Source organism: Pristis pectinata, chromosome 11, assembly GCF_009764475.1.
Source record: "Pristis pectinata isolate sPriPec2 chromosome 11, sPriPec2.1.pri, whole genome shotgun sequence".
NCBI lineage: Eukaryota > Metazoa > Chordata > Chondrichthyes > Rhinopristiformes > Pristidae > Pristis > Pristis pectinata.
The window spans coordinates 51,306,074-51,323,027 of NC_067415.1; the positions used below are offsets into that span (position 1 = coordinate 51,306,074).

Genomic DNA, 16,954 nt, shown 5'->3' on the forward strand with positions numbered 1-16,954 from the left:
CCAGTGTTCAGGCACAGAAGCCTGGACTTGACCTTTGCACTTGTGCTATGAAAAGCATAGTCCAGAGCTGACCATCAACTTTGGTGGACTGATCAGTCAGCTTATTCCACCGTGGTTCTGAATGTCACATTCTTACCCAAATAACAGAGCACTGCCGTTGAACTCTATTTGGAGTCCCATGGTGGAATGAGCTTTGAGACCACAATTGATGATATTGGAGTTTGTAGAGCATGTTTAAGAAGCATCAGGGATGATAAATTAGCCTTTTTTTTATTAAAGATCTTTTTATTTTGGCCTTTTCACTTTTTATTTTTTTTAAAACTTCAGTTTTAAAATCCCTTTGGAAATCGAAGATATGTAAATAGTTAAAATTACTGGCAGCTTTGATGGGTATTGGGTCAGTAAGATCCAATCCAGTATTTTTATAATGATCTGAAACTACTTCACCCTCCTATATGCATCATCTTCTTTCCATCTTTCCAAGCAACATATGAGGCCGTTCAGCTTGCTGAATCTGTTTGCTGTCAGAGCAATCCCATTCCACCTATTCTCTCTCATATAACACTCCCCCGATTCTCAAACCTGCCATTTATAGTAGGGGTAATTTACCTAACAATCAACACATTTTTTGGAATGTGTGATGAAACTTATGCATCACAGAATGTGAAAACTCCACACAGTCAGCACTGGAGGTCAGGATTAAACCCATACCCCCGGAGCTGTGAGATCACTGCAGGTCATGTAGTGTGATTTATGTACACCAGGATTTTCTAAAATAACTTCAAAATACTTCTGCCTTGTTTGTTGGAACAGACTGCTCAAATTCAAAATGGCTCATGCTAAAGCTAATATGTTGGTGTTGTGTGATCAATGTGTATAGTTTCTCCAAGCACCATGAACTGTGCTATAATGGACACTGAAAGTTGGGAAATTCAACATCTAAAATTGTATTTATTGCCAAATATTTTTAACAGTCATAGTTGGTGTAGTCGATAAATATTAAGTCAGTCTTTTGCTTTATTGGAATACTCTGTGAATGGAAGTGCTCTGCATATAAAACAATAGTTTGAATCATAAAAGCAACATCCTATGTTTCCTGTTTACCTAGCTAAAACTGGTTCCCTTATCACATTACAGAATCTCATTTTATAGCTAATTTGTTTCTAACTTGATTGTGCTTGTGAATTTGGTTTGTTTTTTCCCTTAAGAATCATTGAATTGCAAACGTTAATGTTTTTCCATTTTGCTGTAGAGTTAAATTAAAAACTGACCTCTTTCTGTTGATTGGGCTTGTTTCAGTTAAAACTGATGCCAGCTAGTTGAATGTTGAACTTCTTGCAGATCATCAAAATGGTCGTGTCTCCTCTGTAGTACATTGAAAGAGAAGCTCTGTTCCAAGTAGTTTTATTGGGGTTGAATGCAGAGTTCTGTTGAACAAATAATTCTGCAATGAATTTAATTTGGAATAGTCTGATTTTTGACATTGAGCCAATTCAACCAATGAAATTCTGCTTAGTTCAAATTTGGCACTAGACTCTTCACCCAATTATTCTAAATGTATTTTCTGCTTTGTAAACTTTTTATTTTCCTCTTATCTAGCAGTGAACCCCAGCATCTGCCAAGTATCCCTTTGTATACCAGTGAGAGGCATGTATCGATATCACAAATTGCAAAATAAATGAATAAGTCGACTTAGCTCATTACAGAAACTTGTGCTATTGAATAAACTGATTTCAGGAATTTATTTGCTTTGAATATCCAGTGTCTTGGTCCATTTATGGGTATACAACTTAAATTTTGATTTGGCACCATACTTTCTTAGTAGCTCACGGTTCACTTGCTGTTTTCTGACTGCATGTACCTGCTTTATAACACTGGTTCAGGGTAGATTTGAAAAGACTGCTATCGAGATTTTAAAGTTTTCCTCCTGTGGTCTGCTATCTAGATGTTGGCAGTGCTGAATTTTAACAATATAAATGCAAATAGTCTTGTAATAGATATTGATTTGCTGGAATCTGGCATGAAGTTGCTCGTATAACATTAGCTTTTGATGCAATTTCATATTGTGCCAAACTTGTGACCTTAGGTTTTACCTAAATGTAGTACATAGGCTCTGTTTTTGTAGTAGCATGGAGGTTTTGCAGTATTGTATATCTGTATGAATAGGCAAATCTGATCTTTTCCAGAACCTGATATTTTGTTCTATATTGGTTGAACATTGGGTTGCAAAGGTAAATGTTATCTTCAGCTCACAAATGTAATTTTATGTGCATGTGAGGGAGAGAGATTCTGATTTTTCCATTCGATGCATTTTAAGAAGACTATTGTCTTCTGATCAGTGCATCTCGAAGTGCTTCACTTACAGCAGATTGTTGGTGTGCAGTCAGTCATGTAGACCTACATTGAAACTAACAGGAATGAATTGAATGATCATGTTTGGTGGTGTTGATTGAGGGGAAAGTTTTAGTCAGGGAAATGGGATCTCCCTGCTCTTATGGTGCTAGGAAGTTTTAGAGGTAATATGCTGCAAACTTCTAAACAAGATTAGAGTCCTTGGGATTGATACAAAACTGGTTAAAAGACAAAGCAGAGAATGGTGGTCAATTGTTGTTCAAATTGGAGGTGTATCCAATGCTGTGGAAGATGTAACATTATAAATAGTGAGAGATTTGAGTTCTGCTCTGGACCTTGCACTTTTGGAAGCATGTCAAGACCTTTGAGGAATTACGACAATTGTACTGGTGTTGAGGAACAATTAATGAAAGGAGTCTAGAGAAGATACAGGAGTACAGTTAAGAAGTAAATTAGGAAACAAAAAGGGGGAGTTGAGATATCCTTGGCAGATAAGGTAAAGTATATTAAGAGCAAATTATTGTGAGAGTAGGTCCTCTTAAGGATCTATGTGGTAATCTGTGTGGAGCCACTGGAGTTGGGTGAGGTCTTAAATGAATACTTTTCTCATCTGTATTTACTGTGGAGAAGGATATGACAGCTAGTGACTTCAGGGAAGAAACAGTGATATCCTGAAGCATGTTGACATTACGAAAGAGGTGGTGTTGGTGATCTTGAAGTGCTTAAAGGTGGATAAATGCCCAGGGCAGTATCCTTGGGCATTGCGAAGAGCAAGGGGGAGGACATTGGGGCCCTGGCAAAGATTTTTGTATCTTCATTAGCCACAGGTGAGGTATTGAAAGACTGGAAGATGGCCAACGTTGTGCCTTTGTTTAAGAAGGACTGCAAGGATGAGCCAAGGTACTACAGGCTAGTGAGCCTTGCGTCAATGGTGGGAAAACTGAAGGGATTCAAAGGGATGGGATTTATTTGCATTTGGAAAGCCAAGGAATGATTAGGGCTAGTTAGCATGGCTTTGACCGTGGGAGATCGTATCTCATGAATTTGGGTTTTTTTTGAGGAGGCCGCCAAGAGGATTGATTGAGGACAGGGCTGTGGACATTGTCTACGTGGACTTCAGCAAGAGCTTTGACAAGATCCCATGTGGTTAGGCCAGACCAGAAGTCTGGAATATATGGGATGCAAGGTGAAGTAGCAAATTGGATACAAATTGGTTTGGTAGGAGGCAGAGGGTGGTAGTGGAGGTTGTTTTTTCATATTGGAGACCTGGAAACCAGTGGTGTGTGGCAGTGATTTGATGCTGGATTCTTTATTGTTCATCATGTATATTAATGATTTGTAAGAGAATGTACATGGCATGATTAGTAACTTTGCAGATTAACACAAATTGAAGGTGGGTGGACAGTGAGGAAATGCTTTCTAAGGTTACAATAGGACCTAGATCTAGGGAAAAATGGGCAAAGGAATTGTCTGAATTTAACTTGGTGCACATGCAAAATGATGCATTTTGGGAAGTTAAACCAAGGGCAGGACAGTGAATGGCAGGGCCCTGGGGAGGGTAATTGAACAATGAGATCTTGGGATACAGATAGTTCCCTGAAAGTGGTGATACAGCTAATTATAAGGGTGAAGGTGTACAGTATGCTTGCCTTCATCGGCCACGCAATTGAGCACAGGAATTGAAACGTGTTAGTTGTACAAATCCTTTGTTTCACTGCACTTGGAGTATTGTGTGTAGTTCTGGTCACCATGCTATCGGAAGGATGTGATTAAGCTAGAGAAGCTGTAGAAAAGATTCACAGGAATGATGCCTGGACTGGAAGTTTGAGTTATATGGATGTGGGCCAAATGCAGGCAAATGGGATTAGCTTAGATAGACACCATGGCTGGTATGGATGAGTTGGGTTGTATAACTCTGAATCTAAAGATGAGGTTTTTAGAGCAGGGAAGGTAAAAAGAATTAGAGCTGTTCACAATTTTGAAAGGCATTGATAATGAAAAGTTGGTTAATTTAGCAGATGTTTGGTCACTGGGTGGCACAGATTTAAGGTGATTTGCTGATGAATCAGAGCAGATGAGAATTTTCTTATGTAGAATTGTAATTTGGAACAAATTACTTAGGAGGTGGAAGCAGTTACACTTGAAAAGGAAAATACTTGCAGAGATGCAGGAAGCAGCAAAGAGTGGAAACTAATTGGCTAGCTTTTTCAAAGGTATGTCACAATTATGGGCTGAATGCACTCCTGTTTGGGGAAATTGGATATTTCAACAGTTGGGGCAACAAGCAGACAAACCACAAAGGAAGTGGGAGGTTCAAGCATCATCATTGATAGAGCTGTGTGGTAGTGTACATGTATGCATTTGACTGCATGTCTGATAGATCATGTCAATTCCCATAGGCTAATCCTTTTGGGAATTCTGAAGGAAATTGTTCACATTGAACAGCATTAAGAATGTTCTGGTAAAGAGTGGATCCAAACAAGGATCTGACTCAACCAGTCATTAGGGAAGGGGTTTTGTAGGAGAACCGTACGTTGTTTATGAACAAGACAGGAGGAAGAATATATTGGTCAAAGTTCCAAAACATGTCTCTTTAACTTTTATTCTGAGGCAGAGCTGGGGCAAATATCTAATTGGAGAAGTTCAAACACAGTTGCAGGAAAGATGAGTACAGATTTGTGAGGAGTGGGTGACCATTTGCATTTACAGGGGTCTTGAGGGGCTGTGCAGGCCATTTGAAGTGTGACATAAAGTACATGAGGCTTGGATTGTCAGCTAGCTGGGCGACTAGGAAGCATTGGTATAACCTGGTTAGTAGTTTAGTGTATGGTAGTGAAGGAAACAGGAGGTATGGCTAATGGATGCTTGGGAAGGATATAGTGTAATATGAAAACATGAATACATGATGAGGATTAGGCCAGGTGAAATCATGGACAGAGCAGCAGGGTGGTTTGGCTTTGCAGCCTTAGGGGTTGGGGGGAGGGGAGAAAGAAGTGGAGATGGCTAAATGGATCATCACAGTGTTAGCAATAAAAGCTCTGGAGCTCCTTGTACTTGGAGATGGTGCAGGATGGGGGTCAGTGGGAACAGGCAGGAGTTTAAGAAATGTTTGATCATGGAGGAAGATAGCCAGATGTTGTCTTCTCTGGAGTATCATCCTTGGTGAATGTGCAGTTGGCAAAGGATGGAGAGGTTTGAAAGAATAATGTAATCCAACCAAATCTGGTGTAGCATAGTTAAACCAGATATATGTCATTAATGCTAAGTCTGTGTCAGTTGTCATAGAATGTGTTGTTTTTGTTCAGTCTCTTTTGAGAGAATGTTGCACAGATATGAAAATGTCAGAAGTCAGATTTATGAAATGGTTGAGAAGCAACCTGACATCAAAGTACAAGAAGATTGTGTGTGGGCGGGTGGGGGTGGTGGGGTTGCTGGGGGGAAGAACTGCTGGAGGTCAGGCAGGACTTGTTAGAGAGTTGACATTTTGGGTCCCTGCATCAGGATAGATTGTAATAGGGAGTTACTCTGTTTTAAATTGAACAATGTAACTTCAATCTGCTGAAGCATGGTGACTTCTATGCAACACTGAATTGTACTGATTCAGGGTGAACTCTGTGCTTGTTACAGGATCATGTGCTGTGAAATAAAGCAACTTTTGCATTGTATTTGGCTTCATCTTTTTGTATACCTTCAGAGAGAGTGAAGGAACTTGTGATAAACGCATACGTAACTTAGATGACACACCACTAGATTATGTTAATACTTAAGTCTTTGATCAATACAAGTGTAGTTTCATACATGTGCTGCTCAGATCACTTGCAGGGGGATGAGAAGCACTGTTGTATCTGAGAGAATACCCGAGGCAAGATTGTGAACTTGTTGCAAAAGCATTGAAACTTTAATGATTACCTGAATAATTGGATCAATGAAGTCACTCTTTCAGCAATAATGGGAGTGCACCATTTGTGCCACACTGGACTATTGGCCAAAGTTTTATGCTGTAATCAGTGTCTGGAGCTCAATTACATAATTTGCGAGACTAGATGGTATCAGTTAAGTCAAACTGACACACAAATTTGTCCTCCTGTGTTTCCGTCACAAGTGACTAACGAGTTTAGAAGAATGAGGGGTGATCTTGTTATGATATAAGATTCTGAGGAAGGGATCATAATGGGCTGTATTTCAATATGTCTCCATTAGTAGGAGAAACTATGAATGAGGGGTCATAGCTGGAAGATGTGAGGTGGTTGTGTGGTACCATGGTGTGTAGGAACTTATTCTTGTAGAGGGTGGTGAATCTCTGAAATTCTCTCCCCCAGTGTTGTGGAGACTACATCATTGGAGACATTTAAAGAGGAAATAGATACATTTTTGGAAGATTGGAATTGAAGCCTATGGGGAACTGGTACAGAAGAGATGATGCCTGGGCAGATCAGCCATAATCGTGTTGAATGGTGGGGCAGGCTTGAGGGTGCCAAGTGGCCAATTTTGGCTCTTTTTTTGATGCTTTTCTGTTTTGAAGGCAGATCTGTGTATTTTAAGCTGCCTTTTACATCTTAGTGAGGTATGAATAGTGTCACATGCCCACTGTAGGCTATCCAAGTCCTCTAAAGTCAGTAGCCAGAGATGCTTTAAGTTTTTTCTGTTTTAATACCTCATTGTGTCAGTAAGCACACTGCACTGAAAACACCATGATCTTACAAGCATCTGCATTATCACACTACAAGAATGTGCTATTGTGACTGCCATACAAATGCCTTTATCTCTGAAAAATTGTCACCTGCCAACAATGAGACTGGCACCAGAAGAAAAAATGATAATTTATAAATTTAGCAGTGCAACACTTGAGCCTTTTCCTTTGAGAGCCTGGTCACATTTTGAAAGGCTTTTTAGCTTCTATATGAGAAGTTAAGGTAACAACAATTGAAAATGTTCCATCTGCTGTCAGTGATGCTATGAAGACTTGTGATTATCGTACTCTTGTCTGCATGCTTGATGTAAATCCCATTGGTATTGAACAGATGCATGTTCCTTGGTTGGTATTCAAATCTAGCCTGGCTATTCATGAAATCTATTTCTGCATGAACATTCTGGTGCTGTGGTGTAATTCAGAGATGGTTGAATCCCTGCAGTGCCAGAGGCACACACCCAACAAGAAACGGAAGCTGTATAACAGAAGATGTCCAATGAAGATTCTCAGCAAGAGAACAAATGGCTCTTGACATAAGAGAGTTAAAGACTTTTCATACAGTCTCTCTTGCCGGCTTGTCGAGAAAGATTTAAAAAAAAAGTACCATGCAGGTTCAATATTTTGCAAAGTAGCCTCAGTGAAGCCATGTACTTCTGGTGCTGTTCTTTCAGGCCTCTGTCCTCTGGGCTATAGTTCTTGAGCATGGTGCTGACCATAAAAGCAGGAAGCAGTTCAGTCACCTGAAGACAAGAGACTGCAGATACTGGAATCTGGAGCAACACACAATGTGCTGGAGGAACGCAACAACTCGGGCAGCATCTAGGGAGGGAAATCCATCCCTCCATAGATGCTGTCTGACCCACAGAGTTCCTTCAACACTTCATTGTGCAATCACTGAGAAGTCTTGCCCTTAACTCCATTCAACTTTAGTTATGAATCTGTTGGCTAACCTTTCCAGTTTGCTTTTGTAAAAGTATGAGGGGAAAACTTTCTGATTTATGAAGGTAAATAGTACACTGGTCCTCTTTGCAAGAGATTTTGAGCATTAGGCAAGGATATCTTGCTCCAATTATGAGACCTCACCTGGAGTATTGTGTGCAGGTTTAGTCTCCTTGTCTAAAAGGATATAATTATCATTGAAGGAATGTATCAAAATTTCATCAAATGCATCAATCACAAGATGGATTCCTGGAATGGCTGGACTGTCAAATGCAGACAGCTACAGCAAGGCTGCATGTTTGGAAGAATGAGAAGAAATGTCATTGAAATGGGCTGGGCAGACTGGGTGTGGGGAATAATTTTGCCTTGGGAGAAATATAGAATGAGGGGGTACAGTCAGAGAATGTAGGGTAAAAGTAACTCATTTCAGAGTGAGATGAGGAATTTCTTCACTGAGGGTGGAATCCTCTACCACAAGGCAGTAGAGGCTAGGTTGCTGAATATATTAAAGGACAGATTAATAGAAACAAAAGGCACCACAAGGTATGACGAGAGCATAGGGATATGATATTGAGATCATGGTTCAGCTATGATTGATTTGAATCATGGAGTAGGCTTGAAGGGATAAATGGCCAACTCCTGTTTTTTTTTGTTTCTTTGATTAAACTAATGTAACCAAATGTCAGCAGAATCCCTAATGTGACAACATAAAGGAAGCTCCAAGAATTGGCTGTGTTTCTCTGTGTACCTATTTCAGTATCTTCCTATTCTTGGTTAGTTTATTTAAGTATTCAAGATGGAATGGAGTGAAGATTGTTTTGAAGGTAAGTAGGGCTTTAAGTGATCATGTATCTGGATTTTTCTGTTGTCCACAATCATTCATGAAACACAATCTTCTCTCCACCTGGAGCATTACTGCCAGGAAGGTAAAGAATCTGTTCAGTTCAAGTTAATGTGGTGCTAAGGATCCTCTGATGTACTTGATTACTGCATCCCTGCTGCCACATGCAGTAATAATTTGCATAGTTATTTATTTTTTGCATAGCATTCATCTGCATAGTTTGCCTGTTACAAACTCACTGCCTTTCAAAAAAAAAATGTTAACTTGTCAAACAGTGAATCTTCACTCGAATTGAGGCATATTTTCTGCATTAATCCATGGCCACATAATGGAAAGCACATCAGCCTTCAACCAGTATCCTGCACAATATCAAAAGGGCTACTGATTCTACAAACATTTATACTTTAAAATTGAAACTTGTCAATGGCAAACCTCAGACAAGACAAATTGACAAAATAAACAGCTAACAGCTGGGTGAACAGGAGCTGGTGTGGGCCAGGCCAGGCATTGGAACTCCCTTTGCAGCCAAAGTTCAGAAAACCTCCCAGAAATCACCAGACCATTGCGACAGGTTGAGAGGCCAGAGTGAGGGACATTGGCCTTGTGATGCAGGGTTCTGGACCCTGCATCAAAAAAACTCTGCATTCAGCAGAGCATGGGCACAAATCATGCCTATGCTCTGCTGAAATGCTGCCTTATTTAGCACCACAAAAATTGGTTGTTAAAAATCAACTGGCATTCAAAGTTCAGAATTGGAATCACGTTTATTATCACAGACCTGTTTGTTGTGAAATTTGTTTTGCTGCAGCAGTGCAGTGCAAAGATATAAAATTACTATAAATCACAAAAATAAATATTGCAAAACAAAGTAGTGTTCAGGGACTGTTTGGAAATCTGGCAGAGGGGAAGAACCTGTTCCTAGATCATTGAGTGTGAGTCTTGGCTCCTGCACTTCCCCTCTCCTGGTAGTAACGAGAGGAGGGTGTGTTCAGTTATAGGCACTGAAAATGCTATTGGTCAGGTATGCTGTTACTCTATTATACAATTCCTACTTGCCAGCCTAGCAATGATCTGCTAATCATGGGGGATAGTTTATAATAATATAATCTAGGATGATTCTCCAGAATTGGAACACCTTGAGAACATTCCCCAGGCAGGGTAATAAACTTCCTATTCCAGGAATAATATACCTCAGCCAGAGGCAGTTTCCAGAAATGGGGGGTGTAAAGTTCCACTGGATTAGTGTTTATTTTTGCATATGTTACTCCAAACACATCTCAAGTACAGTTGCAACACAGGTAGCCATGATAGTATTCCACGAGTATCCATGGAATTATAGTATTTTGAATAATGAGAATATTTGATTTGAAGCAATCTGATTATCAGTATAGTCATGAGGTGGTGGGGTGGGGTCAGGGGGATGGTTGTGAATGATGCAAGTTGGCAGTATAAATAGCTAATTAACCAGGGACTACACCCTCTAGCTATATATGAATGTTGGTCAAAGTTTGTTTTGGATTAAAAGGCTTCAGTGGATTTGAACCATTGTCTACAGTTAAAATAGATTTTAAAATATTCATTCCAATTATTAAGATGTTGGGTTTTGGCAGTTTTTAATGTACTTGATTTTTGTACTGGGATGTTTAGAACAGAGTCAAGATAATAAGTGAAAACAGGTGATAATTCCAACTTTGGTATTTTCCTGCTTTGTGAAATTGGGGACAATTCATCTTTGGAATGAAGGGGGGGAGTGGTGAATGTTTTTTTAAAGTGTTTTGGCTCTTCACAATTTTGACAACTAATATGTAAAATTTGTAAAATGTGCTCCGTTTTGAAGGAAAGGTTCTTTGCTTATAGTAGTCTGAAGGTTCATACTAAAAATTACATTTGTCTGTATTGAGTTAACACGTGTGGTAGTATCCATTGTATCTAATTCATTGAGTCTCAGGAGCCATAACAATGACAATAGAGCTTTTGGCATACAGAGAAATGACTTCATGGTTGTGTGCTTTTTATAAGAACAAACTATTGATGGAAGTAAGGAGAAAATCAATTTCCCAGCCTTCCCTAATATTACAAAGTGGTTAACTCCTAACTGAAATTGCTGAGCAAACTATTAAGTTGCTTCAAAACTACCACATTAACTCACAATAAGAATAAAAACTTAGAAGTGCCTCTTGTCAATGATCTAGGCACCAGAAATGGCCTAGCCCAGTCAACCTTGCAAAGTTGTCCTCAGAAACATTTGGGATTGGTATCTAGTTTGGGAGAGGTATCCCACACATGTGCCAAGGGACAGCCTGACGTGGCTGTGCTCATAGAACTTGCTTTTCGGCCAGTCTGTGCTGGATCTCCATCACGTTCCCCAGGTATGTCCTGCCCCTCTGCCAGGCAATCCCACACTGGTGGTGACAGCAGCACAGTAGATTATGGTCAGGAAGGAGCAGTTGTGAAGCAGCTTCCTTACACAGGCAAGGGAAATTCTTGATTACTGTCCATACATCTCCCTCTGAACTGGTATTCCTCTGCATTGAACACCATTTAAAAAGCACAGAATAGCTAGAACACAATGTACACTGCATGGGAGATTTCAGTAGCTTGGTAGCTCCATCGCAGTAGCCAATTTGGCTGTGGGAAGTGGTGAATTAATGTACACAATTAAGAAACCTACTTGTACTGTTACTAATGCATGACAACTTTCATAGTAGTGACCACCATACTATCCTTGTGTTATGTGGAACTGCCATTATGCTAAATAGGATAGATTGAGAATGGAGCTAGCATGTCAAAGTTGGGGATTCGTGAGGCACCATGGACCCATCAGTGCAGTATATTATGTAATGTCCTGAGCTGACATATGCTTCACTCTACTGTTACTGTTAACCAAAAGGTCCAAGCCTGGGCAGTATAGAAGTTTGTGCCAGGAAGCATTCCACAGCTCATTACAGCGAAAAGCTGAATCTCGGAGGTCAGTTGAGAGTGACTGCACTTGGTACTAAAAATTACATAGATTTTAAAAGATATTGATGTCAGAAGAAACTGGGATCTTTAGGTTTTCATTGAGGTCCATGGCTTTGTATTCTAAAGCATTTTTCAAAGTACTGACTTAAAGGAGTAAAAGTATCTGACAAATATGTACATTTCACTGTTAGAAATGCCAATTGTTACTGCCTTTGCACAGTGTATTATTGTCTGCTTTAAAACATCAGAATTTATTATACTTTCTGAATTAACAGCACCACTTACTATATCTGCACTGCTCTGGTAAACATTTTACAACATACAATGATGCTGTGTTTTAATCCCTCAAGCAGTGAAACCCTTGCCTGCACACACATAAGCTGCTGATCTCTGCATTCTCCCAAGGTAGTGTCCTGCTTTGTGTTGGAAATTTCACAGCCATAGATGATTTAATTACCCCACCTTGAATAAACCAGGATTAAGAATGAAACTAATTTCTGATGTTGCCTTAAGTTTTTTGGTCCTTTTTATGGGAAATACCTGAAGCATACTTGGGTACATACATATTGGGATACCCGAGCAGCATGTTTGATACAGTCCTTATTTCGGAATGTCACACTTGGGTCCCTGATGACTAGTCATGTGATTGTCACAACAACAATTCAAAAGTATGTGGTCCAAGAGGAGGGCGATCATGCCTTCTGCACCAAATATCAAAGGAACACTCGGGGGGGGGGGGGGGGGGGCCGGTGGGTGGTGGAGAACAGCAAGATTTGAGAAATATAGGTTGAGCAGTGTGGTGCAGCTAGAATTCTTTCAGCAGCTTATATTTTAGCAGATACACCTGTACATTACAAATGCTGAAGGTATATAATATGAGATATCAAAATGCATATCACACTATTGAGGTGCATCTTAATACCAACCACAAGTTATAGAATACTTATTTATAATGCACCAGTGGATGGTACAGACAGGTGATGGATGCAGCTGATAAAGTTTGAAGAATAGCGTGACCTGTTGCTTGTGCATTCTTCTGGTCCAGCTCACCCAAATGGATGTGCATTTTAATCATCCAATCTTGCATCTCGGCCTCCTTAACTTCCCCAATCTAGATCCCTCATCAGTCCACTCTGCCTGCACTCATAACTTCTCTATCTTCATTCCAAATGTCATTCCCTTCTGCCACTTCCCCTTCAATCAGCTCACTTCTGTGTTCCTCATTCAACTTCCATCTATCCTCCTTCCACTACTGTCTACTGGGACCATTGATTCCTCTCGCCCTTCTTACTACAAGCCATTCCCTATATTTCTCCAACTGATTTTGCTCCCATTGCCTCAAATCACCTCTCAAATCTTCATACCCAAACTTCCCATGTCCCTGTTTTTTTTTACATTCCCCTCCAGTTCTGCACTCCCTCCTATTTCCTATTCCTTTGCCAGTGATCTGAATTTCACCCCCATCTTCCACTCCCACCCCCACTTCCTGGATAATTTTCTTCAATAATTAAATTGTGATTCAAGTTGTAACGTAATTAGCTGCCATATTTGAGCAATCTATGTATTTTTCCTCTACTTGGTATTTACTAGTTTAGCTCAAGTTGTAAAATGGTATACTATGTACAAATCCAAAACTGATTTGAAACACAACTCAACATGTTTTTGTTCAAGTCTTTTGCTAATTGATAATGCACCTGGGATATATTTGCCTCTATTCACTGTTTTCTCCAAAATAATCATGTTAATAGATCTGCTACTGGCCACACAACATTTTTCAATCATTTGGTTTCCATCAGAAGAATGTACTATCAGGTGGCAAATTTCTCAACTGAATTCATAAACTCTTTAGGGCTTATTCCATGAAATTGTTTTGCTGATTTATTTTTAAAGCTCTACAGCACTCATTTGATTTGACTTTGCAAATATAGTTTTGACAAGAGGAAAATGTAACCATCACATGGTCCTTTTGGGATTTGTATTCTTGAAGGGTTGATCCTCCTTGCCACAAAGTACAAGTTCATTTCAACTCATCTATAGTTCAAGGTGCCAGTTTTCATCTGATTCAGAGAGAACTGTGGCTTTGTGTTTCCACTGGAAGAAAGTAATCTGTCTTGGCTCTATTGAGATGGGAATGTGGCCAGATTTATTATTTTGCCTGACTATTTTTTCTATCTCTATCATAGTCACATTGAACAGACAACAACATGGCAGGACCCAAGGAAACCAATGTCTGTGATAAATTCAGCTACTTCCGCGAGTCCGGTGTCCATACAGCAGAATGTGATGAATACCACAGCCTCTGGTAAGTCAAGGCAATGCTGACAAGTAGGGAAGGTGGAGATGGGGAAGAAGGAAGAAAATGGGGGGGGGGGGGGGGGGAAGGGGGAAGAATTATAATAAACTATTAACCTAGTTTCTAGTATCTTGTTCCAAATATACAGTATTACTTATACTGTGAACTTCCATCATATGGATATTGAATTCGAGTTTGGGGGAGGGGTGGTGGGAGGCAAACTTGCAAAGCATAAGAAGTTGTGTCAACCTATAATTCCTACTTTATTTGAGAAGCTCAAATGCCAAAAAAGTTTGCTTTTATTTTGCCCATTTGATCTCTCTTCAGAATAAGTCAAAATCTTCAGCATTAAAGTTTGGCTGTAGTGCAAGGAGGATGTAGTTGAGTCAATGCCACTATTATTTGTCGTAATTGTCTGCTCAAAAATGTCATGCTATGTCTGTTTGAATAGTGCTCCCAATAAGCCGTAAAATTATTATTTCTGCCATTCAGCATATTGATTGTGTCAAGCGAGGTATTAATGCTGGGTAGCTGTGAGTGGAGTTTGATCTAAATATCGCGAGTGTATTGATGGAACAACTTGTTTATAGATGCACATGTTTACTCCAAAATTACGTTGATACAAATTCCACAGCAGGGTTTATTGACAACAGTGTGAATTTTCACCTGAGAAAGCAGAACGTCCAATGGCTTCATAAAATTTCATGGTTTGATTTTTGAATATTGTATTATCTCGCTTTCTTGCATTTAGTTGCAAAACAACTTGACTTTCAACATTGCACAGGCTTCTGTACTGGGATTACTTCTGTTCATTGTGTACAACAGTGATTTAAATGTATAGCTAGTTGGAGTGATGGTCAAAAATGCAGAAATTTTGATAACTGACAATGTATTGTGAGATTGAGAGTTATAGGGAAAGTGCAGGGCAAAATTGGCAAAGTGTAATGGGCACAAATAGTTGCAAATGGAATTCTGCATTGGAAGTATATATTAGTATTTCAGGGGAAGCTGAGTGTTTTGGAAATTTGAGGAGATGGGTTCACAAGATATTAACACCAGCTCTGTATGGATAACTCCATTTGCTTTAAGGTCCTGGCATTGTTTTTTTTTGAGGAGTTGTAGAAAAAAAAGAAAAACTAGAATGCTTCCTGGTAGGAAGAAATCCAGAGAAGGTTACTTCAGTCTAGTTTTGCTGGAATGCAGCAGATTATGTGGTAATTTCAGATGTATTTAAGGAATAAAACATTTGGAGCCAGACTTATTCCGGTGATCCAGAAAACAAGAGATGTGAAATGAAATTTCATTATTATAATAAGTTAAGGAGCAAGATAAAACTCTTAATCCAGAATTGTTTTTGTGCAGTAGTTTAATACTGTTAACTTGGTGTTTGAAAGGGAGTCTCTGCCAGTGTGTAAGATTAGGTCATGTAGGTGATTGAAATAAAGGAGGAAAGGCAATGGGAATCAGAGGGGCACCAAGTGAGAACTGATTGTAGCAGATAAACATCAATGTGGACTGTGAGAAAGTTGAATGATTGCAATTTCAGAAGTATTTCATTCAACCTAAAATTTAAGATCACTATAATATTGAATTTTGGTGTCTACCAATGCAAGATTGTGAAGCATGTTTATATTTTGTTTATAGGCTGAGTGATTGCCATTCATATTGAAGAGCTGTTTTGTTTTGAATCGATCCTGCATCATGTTTTTATCATGTTCAAACTTGTGCACTGCTGATGCCAAATTTGCTCAAAATAATGTTTGAATGAATGTAATCAGGCAAACTTATTTCATTATCTGTTGCTTATTGGCTTAAATTTTATAGGCACTTAAATCTTTTCAGTTTGCTGAATCTCATTTACCCAAAAGTTTATTAATTTGTTAGCAGCCATCACCAAGGCAACTAATCAAATCCTAAAGCTATCTTGGTGTTTGAACACTCGTTTTGATTCATCATCTACAGTAGCGTAACGGTTAGCATGATGCTATTACAGTGCCAGTGATCATGGTTCAATTCCTGTCACTGTCTGTAAGGAGTTTGTTCTCCCCATGTCTGCGTGGGTTTCCTCCAGGTGCTCTGGTTTCCTCCCACATTCCAAAGACGTACGTGTAGGTTACCATGGGTTTAAATGGGTGGCATGGATTTGTTGGGCTATAAGGGCCTGTTACCGTGCTGTATAAATAGTTTTAAAGAACTGTATACATTGTAATGATGATAATAGTAGAAATTCAATCCCAAGTTGCTTTCTTTAAAAGAAAAGCTATGCAGTTTTAAAAAAAATAGATTTAACCTGGAGTAGACAAAAGTGATCATTGCTGGTACTCTTAATGTCACATGGAAAATTAACCCCTCACTTTGTTGGGGAAATATGGGTTTGCCTTGACATTCATCACAGCAATATCATCAATAGCAATAATCACGTCAGCAACAATACAACAGCTGCTTTATCAGTAGTCCAGTGTTATTTCTAAATTTATTTGGGACGGTGGCAGTCAAGTGAGGCAATGCTGCTGCTGTGCTTGGCTGCCTCCAAGATGAATCTGACTCCATTCCCCAGTATAACTTGTGCCTATTTGACACGTGCAGGTTGATGAAGGGTATGCCTGAATCTTTTGCAGGGGTTGGGATTGTGTTTGTGGAGTGCACTGTTGGCTACAAGCCTCTAGCAGAGTGTCCGCGAGGAGAACGACCAGCTCTGGTGAATGGTGATAGTGGTTATAAAATCTACACATGTTCCACTCTTCAAAATGAAGTTTGGCACCTGGAGTATTGGGTCCCTCGTGGACAACCCCAAGAATGATAGAGCTGAATGGTGCACTTTTAGGATAGCTTGGGGGACATTGATGTTGCTTCACCAAGTGAAGCATGACCGATAGGA

At 39.5% G+C, this 16,954-nt stretch overlaps 1 protein-coding gene across 3 annotated transcripts in view; it reads left to right on the forward strand.

Annotated features, from left to right (window-relative positions):
* Positions 1 to 16,954, forward strand: part of yap1 (Yes1 associated transcriptional regulator) — a 104,601-nt gene that overhangs the window by 38,872 nt on the left and 48,775 nt on the right. For all 3 annotated transcript variants that reach the window (XM_052026600.1, XM_052026599.1, XM_052026601.1), the window contains exon 2: positions 13,967 to 14,085. In XM_052026600.1, the coding sequence (XP_051882560.1) occupies positions 13,967 to 14,085 (119 nt within the window). The remainder of the gene's footprint in view (positions 1 to 13,966; positions 14,086 to 16,954) is intronic.